Genomic DNA, 9,676 nt, shown 5'->3' on the forward strand with positions numbered 1-9,676 from the left:
TAAAGCTACTGTACACTTCACCTTTGTTGCCAGTGAGACATAATTGTAGAGTAAAAACACAACACGTGTGGCTGTTATCAGCGAGGAGAGAGATATAGGTAAACCCTTCTCACATGCTTATGCACTGCATGCGGAAGCTAATTAAGACCATTGTGAACCTACTGAAAACAAGAAAAAGAAGCTGCGACATGTGGATGACACCTTGATTGCTTGTCAACACAACTGTAGCAAGGCTGACTCTCTTGCATAGCCAGGAGATGTTCAGGGACACAAGTCTCCACAACTCCTGATCTGGAAACAGTGGAAAACACAGTTGTACAATGGGGCTACATGACCACACCTACTCCATCTGCTGTACCAGAGTCAGCCGACTTGAATGAACAGTGCACAGTGTACCTCAGAAGAAAAAAAAAGATAGAAAGAAGGAAAGTAAACTTCAGGTGCATATCTGAGGTCAAAGGCCAAAAATAGGTGTCGTGACGTGACTCAGCACATGTGAGCTTATGTTTGAATCTAACAAATAAAAACAATGGTGGTTTTACATGAGTACAGTCATCATGCAAATTACTGCAGTAGGAGGACCTGAATGGAATGTGTTCATAAAATGCTTTCAAAAGCATAACCAAAGAGAAAGAAGCGGTTCTGAATTAAAAATTGTGGTTGCAGGCGTATATTGTTTGGTTAGCTTGGGAACATTTAGATATATTTATGAGTAGGGAAAAAAATGTAAAAAATTCAAGATATTTAAACACTACATAAATGCATTCAATTGTTCTCAAAATAGATAAAAATAAAGAAAAGACAATGGGACTATGTTGTCTTGACAAGGTGGAGGAACACATAACCGGACAGAGGGGGCTGTTTATCTGCAGCCTTCCATTAGATGCAATTATAAATGGCCGAGAGCAGAGGGATGGGGGAGCCAATCAGATCTCGGCTCGCATGTCAACCTAAGACCAACTGTCTCTTGGCTCTGACAGCAGGATTTTACCTCCATAATTCAAATCCCAAAGCAAAGGCAATCTGCACTTTGCCAACTCCAACCTGCGGGGCCGTGTTTACAAAGCGGCACATGGAAGAGCAGAAGAAGCGATCTGAGGGGGGGAAAAAGAGGCGAACGGAGTCAAACCGACCACAATGAATGAAACCCTCAGTCAAGATTAATCAATCGCGGTCACAATCACACTTTGATCCGAGTAAACACTTAGTGGATGTAATAGTCGCCGTTCACGGGACTGAGAGACTCGTCTCCATTTCACCATTTGGCCCCTTTTCTTTAAGAATAAACCGACAAAGGGGGTCTTAATGATTATGCAAATGTTTTTTAACGGCTACCGCTGTCATTTGCGTCTTGTTTATCGCCCTGACAGTCGTCGACACAACTTTTGGTAACACCGGTGGAAAGCTCGATACTAAGAAATGTTCCAAAATAATAAAAAATAAAAAAAATCCACACACTATTTTGGCCACGGATTCCGGCAGAAATAGCGGGAGGTTATATGATTTAAATGTACAATGAAGCTGAAGGAGCACTGCGAAGAGATATCACCTCATCTCCCTCTGCACACACGCATACAGACTTTCTCCTGACAAACTCCTGCTCTACTTAGTCAAACTCTTGCCCTGTGCTGAAGAGGGACACACACCGACACCCACAACTCTCTGAGTAGTTTCTGCCGGAATATGAGGCTTCTTTCTCTGTCTAAACACTATTGCAGGGGGTGGTATTGGGAGAAAGAGAGAGGCAGCCATTTTATAGTTCTTGCTACATAGACAATGGCTGGCCCAATGCAATGTACAACTCCACAGTAGATTTTCTGAGCCGCTGAGTGACTTTAACTCCGTCAAAGTGAGTCAGTGAGCGGTGTGAAGTTTACCTGGTTTCTGTTTGGAGGTTGTCCAGTGTTTCCCGGGCTCATGGGAGGCGGGTGGTGGGTCCTTTGTTGCCAACCCGGATGGACCCCACCATACTGACTGCTGCCCATGTCTCCTGGTCCCTTGTTGGCCCCTTCCTGATTGTTATAGTCTCCTTGGGGGTAATTCGGGTAGCTCCTGGCAGAGCTGGGGGACGTCAAAAGCTGATTTAAAGTTGGCGTAGACGTAGGTTGTTGGTTTCCCATGTTATACCTTTGATTATTATAAGAGGCAGCCATGGCTGTGGTTCCTCCTGCTGGCTGTTGCTTGCCTGGCTGCCCCCCAGGCGCCGGAGGCTGGTTGTTACGCGGGGAATTCATGGCCCCGTATCCTTGGCCCTGATAAGAAGTCCTGTTCTGAAACGGGCTGTAGTTGTTATAATGGTTGGGGTAGCCGTGTTCGTGTGAATTAGGGGGGTAAGGGTCCATCATGCCCGGCCCCGATGCAGCTGCCATGCCAGGGCTTTGTTGTCCGCCATGTTGATGAAAAGGGGCCCGGCTGTAGTGCTGGTTGTAACCGTAGGGAGGAGGAGGAAAGGGGCCCGGGTGGTGGTGTCCCATCCCGGGATGGTTATTCCCTTCGGGCCCGCCTGTATCATTCTGATTACTGCTATTATTATTTACCCTGGGCAAATTCCCGTTGCCGTTCTTCATGTCAGAATCCCCTCCTCCCCCAGCATTTCCAGCATCGGTCCCGTCCTGCAGCTCCTTCTGACCAGGAGATCCGCCGTCAGGTCCCGCTTCCTTATTTTCATGTTGTTTCTCTCCCGGTACCGACTCCTCCTGTGGGTCCCGATCCGGCTTTTTGAGTTCGGATGGCGGGCTAGTGTTGAGAGTGGCGACGCTGGCGACTTGAGCGGCCATGATAACCCTCTCTCTCTCCCCCTCTCTTTCTCTACCTCTCACTCTCAGCACGGCGACTCACTCACAATCAAACTCCGAATAACCATTGAATATAAATACAATTATATTTATAACAACGTACCCGTTGTCCCGGTTCATTCCCCCCTTTGCCCTCCGCCCGGACCGGTATCCGGTAATCCACTGCGACTCAGTTTAAAGTTAAAACAGAGAGGGGAAAGTTTGTGAAAGAAAAAATATATAAATACAGAGCCAGGGAAATGAATTTCACCGACACAAGTCAGTATGTGTGTGTTGGAGGGGGGGCTTCTGTTACAGAGCGAGAGCGCGAGCTAGAAATCAACCAAACCAGCACGAGGCTCCGCGAGACACAGCCATCTTACCGTCCTGCCGTGAGAAAATAAAAACTCGACACGGACTCCACACTGAAAACTGGATCTGGACCGCGCTGACGGTCTGATAACAACATCGTTTCTGCCCAAGAAGAGCCTTTATTAAAGGTTTAATGTGCGTGACACTGAGCCCGTACTTTATTAAAACTGTCGTCCTTTTTGAGAAAAACATTGTTTGTTATCATAAAGTGCTGCTCATTCTGACACCAATCAAGCGCATACAGGTGTACATCTTGTGTTCATTGAGATACAGTAAAGTGTTTGAGTGATTGATTTTTATTTACTTCTGTTTACAAAATGTGCTGTGTAGAAATCGCCCTATTTCACACACCTTTCATTAATAGTGTAAATAATATTTGAATGCAAATTATTATTTACTTTAGTATTCACTAAAAATGTCTGAAATGCAATGTCTGCAATAAGAAGTAAAAAAACCTCCAATGGGTGTACACCCTTTACCACAACAATTACCAAAGGAAACAAGATAAACTAAACTTGTGTTTTAAATATCCTTTGAGAGTCACACAAGTTGATCTGTGTAAATGCCACAGACTATGCCGGAACAGTTATATGATATAAAACAATGAAAATGTCCCTTTATCTATCACATTTCCCTGTATGGAAGTCAGCCATGACCACTCAACCATTCTGACTACAAAAATGACCCCATGAGTGAGCTGTGTTCCTTTTTGTTGCATTAATTTGTGCACTTTATCTTATTAGCTCGTTAAAAGAGTGGAACAAAATAGGCTACAGTGTCATCTTCAGTTAGACTGGGCTAATGGGTGGAAGTGGTTGCCTCCATACTGCTTCCATATGTCTGAATGTGTGTGTGTGAAACAGTAAATGAGAGTACAGCAGAGCAAAGTAGAGGAAAGCATGAAATTACAACCTGTGCTTGTCTGTGTGTGTGAGTTAGTGAGTGTGAGCGAGAGAGCGGGGATAGAAAACGAAGAAGGATGGGGGATGGACTGAACTAGTCACAGAGCAGGAAGTGAAGATACAAAAAGAGAAGCAGTGATGGTGGCAAAAGTGACAGCGCAGGCCGCTAAAATTGAGAGCACGCCGAACAATATCTGTTAAAAGTCAAATCTCACGCCGACACACACGACAACGAGGAGGGGTTTAGGGGAGGCAAAGTCGCCCTATACAATTAATAGGAACAGACACTCCATGTCTCTCCACCACTCTCTCTCCCTCCCCACCCCCTTTCTTCGTGCTCTCTGCCTGCCTGCCTCGCGCTCTCCTAGCAGCAGCAGCTTTCGTGCTGCCTTCCCGTGCTGGCGGATTTTTCGCATTCACGTCTTGAGTCACACATTTATGACTCCCACATAGTAACATTAAGCAGTTACATGGGACTAAAAAGTCTGAAATGTCCGCTCATGTTGGTTGCCGTGATGCAGTGCACAGAGGATTGTGTTTAGGAGAGAATACGGTCTCATAAATATGCAGGCATACCTAATTGAGACACGTTAATGTACAGTAAGGATGAAAGGCAAGATTTAAACCTGTGGTGACTTTGGCAGTGCACAGGAAAGACACAGTTTTTAGTATGCTGTGTTATGCCTGACTCAAAAACATTAGGATTATAAAGTCCTGGAATCAAGTGAATATGTGACTTGATAAAATATGTTAACACGTGCAATATATTTTGTTTGAATAAATCAGCCACATATGTACTCTCGACAGCTAACACTGTTATATGTGTGTGAAAGTGTGCATGGCAAACAAAATATACATTTTGCAAGATCAAAATAAACATGTCTGACATTGGCTCTTCTTTTTTTTGTGTGTGTGTGTGTTTGGGGGGGTGGGAAACAAAATGGCATTAAGATACAATAGATGAGCAGAAAGATGAGAAAACGATTGCAAAATGTGCAAAAGGTTAAATATTTCCAGCCCAGAAAACATTTGAATGCTGCGACACTGTGCGCTCACGAGCCTCGGGTGCGGCACGTGAACGCAGCACCGCCGCTTGCAAAAGCAGCAGAACTTTGCTATGTGATTGTGGGGGATGGGAAGCAGCAGCTCCCTGCACTGCTCAGCCCTTTCTCTCTACAATGCGGGGCTTTCTGCTCACATTGCTCACTCTCTCCGTGGAAAAAGACATCCTCTTTCACTTGAAGTTCTACTTTGAAACCAACAAAAAATATCCAAATGTATTTTAAAGCTGCAAAGACAGCTTTTGTGTGTTTAATAAAAGAGAGTATGCAGGGTGGAGAGGGTCAGCTCAGTTGCTGTCTGCTTATATAGGCTAAGGGAGGAGTGTGTGTTTGAGAGCGTGTGTTAGCAGAAAGCGCAAAGACAAGGCTGTGAGGGAGGAGGGGGTGGGGACCTTCTTTTTCTTTTTAGCATAAACTTGCTGTTTATTATCAAGGGGCGCAGTTGCTCTTCTTCTGTCTTTCATATATATATTTTAAAAAGGCACTACAATCTGCTTTCCATGCCCTGCTTTTCTTGTCTTATTTTAGAAATCGTGCTGTATTTCCAGCGCTCACCTTGAAACATATTTATCTGTTGTTTCCCTGTCCTGGTGTCTCTATGTAGCTGGAAAGTGACTTAAAAGTGCAAAGATCATATGGTGTTTTAAATCTCTGTGGGAGAGCAACAACAAGATGCTAAAGACCTCCTGTGCAGTTAAGAGTGTCATGCATTTATTTATGTGATTCTTGTTTTACATGGATATGGTGTTCTCTAAAATGCCATGCTGCCTGTCCAGACAAGCTCTACAGCAAGCATGAGGACTACTTCCACACAGAATTAATAAGAACATTCTGACTCTTGAAATTGATATAGACTTGAATGCAGTTTTTTTATGAAGAAATATTCAAGCTAAGTTAAAAGAAAAAGTCAGTCTAAAATGATTTACAGTTGATGCTGCAATAGCTGTTCATATATAGTCATTGCACTATAACTGTTACCACCCACAGATGAAGAATGACTTGACGAAAAAGTGTTACCATGAAAACTTCTCAGTGTAATTCTCTGTCATAATCCTGTCTGGCTCTTGTACAGTGAAATTCACACCTCCCACATGATCTCATAGTATTGTGTCCTGTGTCTGTCTTTTGTCTAATTCAGACATAACAAAGAAGCAAATCTGAACTTATTTACAGATTGTTGCATAAATGAAATGCTGTCTGGGCTGTGTCACATTTCCCTCCAACCATTGATAGTTTGTGTTGAGGGAGAGCAGAAGGATTGTGGAAAGTGAGTGGGGTTGGTTGAGGTGGTGGTTGTGCGTGCGTGTGTGTGTGTGTGTGTGGGGGGGGGGGGGGTCATGTGACAACCCCCATCTGTCCCACGATGATGATTTAAGAGTGTTTACTTGTGCCCTGCCACCGCCTCCCTGTGAGTATGACCATGATGCATCACCTTCAGCCCGATGCCGCGGCTTCCCCAACCATCACCAGGGCAGCAGCTTGGACTTCCTCCAGGAGCCCTGTTCTCTTGTAATCATTGTTGAACTGATATCAAGGCTCGATTAGGACGACAGAAGAACAGTAATTATAACAATAACATCTAATGCTTCTCACAATAAAAGCAGTGGTGAAAAATTTTCTTTAAAGATTCCCAAATTTGGTGGGAGTTCATTATTCATGTAATCAAATCTAATTCTAAATACAGAACACAAATTCCAGTAGACAGTCTCAGGCCTTAAATATTTTACTAACCTAACGAAGCCAAATATTCTATTTCTGTTCATTTATGTCCAGCTTTGATATTCTTAAATGTGCATTTTTAATGCAGTAACTTTCTTCAATTAATCTCAGTTTTGGACAGTCAGTGTCACTCTTGTTGTGCAAGTTAACTGATGACTGATCATTCAGGAGTTTTTCTTTTATTTTAATCCCTTGAGATCCAGTCTGGGAATGAAGCCATACAATCACCAAGACAACCCAATAATGTGGTGTGGAATTTCCTAACAAGAGTGGAGTTGAATTCAAACACACACAAACACACAGACGGATGCACAGTATACACTCACGTGTACAATGACCAAACACAGTCCTTCCCTGACAATAATGGACAGATTGGGAATTTATGGCTGTCAGCCTCTGTCATTCACACAGACTCCCACCAAACATCAGCGGCAATCCCATACTGATGTTATCCTGGCCACACACAGGCACACTAAAACAACACACACAGACACAAACACAAACACACAGTAACAACAGTTGGGCCATGTCCAGATGGTTGCCAGGCAGCAGTTCAACGCATAGTCTGAAGTGTGTAGAGGAAGGAAGTGCCACTTTGCGAAGTGCAATGGGCATCCGGCTTGTTCCCAGATGCCGTGTGTGCAAGTGTATAACCTGCCATTTAAACTTACACCTGATAAAAACACACGCACCATTTTGTAAATACTGTGGAAATCAGGCATCTGCACAAGAAATTTCTTCCAGGGCTCCTTCAAGAATATCAATTTCATATTTAAAGCAAATGTGAAAAAATCAAAAATAAAAATAAAATCATGACCACCATCCTACATCTTTAATGTGTTAATGTGTGTGGGATATGAAAACCACTTGTTTATTCTGCTGCCTTATAAAGTAACATTTCAGATTAATCTTACAGTCACTGTTCTTACCTGATTTTATCCAATGGGATAAAACATTTTACAAGCCACAGTTCACCCTGAACTGCTTAGCAGACCTTCAATCAGTTGCTCCTCTCTCCTTGAATTATTTTTCCCAAGTAGTGAAATCCTCTGTCTCCCTGAGGTGAGAATAGACCAGGGGATCTCACTGCCCTATGACAGGTTTTCAAATCAAAGCTGGTAGGACATATTCTGGTTACACTGGAGCACTTTTATTTATCTTTTTTTGTGGGCGTTGGGACGTTAATTTGCTTGAGGGCATTTTTTGAAAATCTCCAAATTCATGAGCTCCACACAGTCACATCAGTACCGACACTGAGTTCTAAACACTCCATTTTCTCACAGTGTGTTCAAGTGAAGTGAAGGAGAGACCCCCAATCTCAACAAAGCCTGGCAAGGTTAAGAGCACTCAAAATTATGGTGTCCACCCTGAAAGGACAGAGAAGTGCTCAGTCTCTTTTCAGCAACGATGAAAAGAAACTGTTCAGGGAATCATTTCTGTAGTAAAGGAACTCATCACTGCAAGCATACTGGGAACTGCTCCATTGTGGGTCACGGAGCCCAGTATGGCAGCTTCTTCACAACTGACAAACAGTCCCAGCCCAGAAAATCTCTCTCAACATCATCTCAGCATTTCAGCTTTGTGCTAGGGCAAAAATAAAGGGGAGAAGAAGAGCAATTATTTTAGGGAAAAACATAATAACCGCCCCTGCTTGTTTTGTCAGCTAGAAACATACAAATCTAAGTGCCATAAGTCTTTCAACATACTTGTGTAAAAAGATTTGGGCTAGTCATCCATTCATCTTCTACCGCTTATCCGTTTCCGGGTCACAAAGGGTGCTGGAGCCAAACCCAGTTCAAACTGGGCGAGGGCGGTGTACACCCTGAACAGGTCACCAGTCCATCACAGGGCCAACTCCCTCACTCACTCACCCTATGGTCAGAGTGTGAGTGGTGAGTGAGTTAATTAACTCAAATATGATGTCTTTGGATGGGGGGAGGAAACCAGAATACCCGGAGGAAATCCACACAGGCTCAGGGAGAACATGCAAACTCCACACAGGAAGGCCCCAGGCCAGTAACTGAACCCACGACCTTCTTGTTGTGGGGCAACAACGCTAACCACCATGCCGCCATGCTGCCCATTCATAGTAACTTGTTTTGTTAAATGATTTACAGCCCAGCAGAAGTGGACTATGTTAGCACCAGTCCCACTGAGAAGAAATGGAAATTCATATACAGGCTACATATTGAACTGGAATGCAAATAAGAAAGCTCTCGTATGTCACAGCAGCTCTTGCTTCTTTTTATTTTCTCTGTATAGTCCCTGCTAACATTGGAGGGAATAACCTAACTGACAAAGTTATTGCTGTCAGGGTTAAGCACTATTTAATTTGGTAGAGAGTGATTGAAAAGTGAAAAAAGCTCTCTGAGCTAGCTCAGTGGATAACTGGATAAGAGCTAGCTTATTTGCTAATGAGACTCACGGTTCACAGTTTCTTTTCCAAATTGTTTCAAGATTTGAGTCACATAATACCTCTTTCGTGAAGCAATTTACACTCCAGCAGAGGAGAGTTAAATAAAACTGGATGGTGCCACATTGCTAACAAGCTGTGATAATTTTGCAGTTTAATTACTGGTGTGGCCAAGCCTTCAAATGGAGCTTTACAACAATATCCCTTTGGATAAAAGAACTTTTAAGCAGATCCAAAGTGATAAACTAAACCAAAAACAAACAAAACAAACAAAAAATCCAAACAAACCATAAAAGCCAAACAATGAAATAAACAACAAAATAAATAGAGAAAAAGCATTTGTGAAATTAACAAATACAAGAAAGTTGGGTAATAATGATGAAATATTATGGATTTTTTTGGGGGAATGTTTTGTAACTTATTTGTCACAACATT

General features: G+C 43.1%; 1 protein-coding gene across 1 annotated transcript in view; it reads right to left on the minus strand.

The window, feature by feature from the left end:
- arid1ab (AT-rich interactive domain 1Ab) overlaps positions 1-2,777 on the minus strand; it is a 47,937-nt gene extending 45,160 nt beyond the window's left edge. The window contains exon 1 of the mRNA XM_029513634.1: positions 1,878-2,777. Within this exon, the coding sequence (XP_029369494.1) occupies positions 1,878-2,777 (900 nt within the window). The remainder of the gene's footprint in view (positions 1-1,877) is intronic.
- Between the last annotated feature and the right edge of the window lie 6,899 nt (positions 2,778-9,676).

The sequence above is a fragment of the Echeneis naucrates genome, chromosome 11, assembly GCF_900963305.1.
Source record: "Echeneis naucrates chromosome 11, fEcheNa1.1, whole genome shotgun sequence".
NCBI lineage: Eukaryota > Metazoa > Chordata > Actinopteri > Carangiformes > Echeneidae > Echeneis > Echeneis naucrates.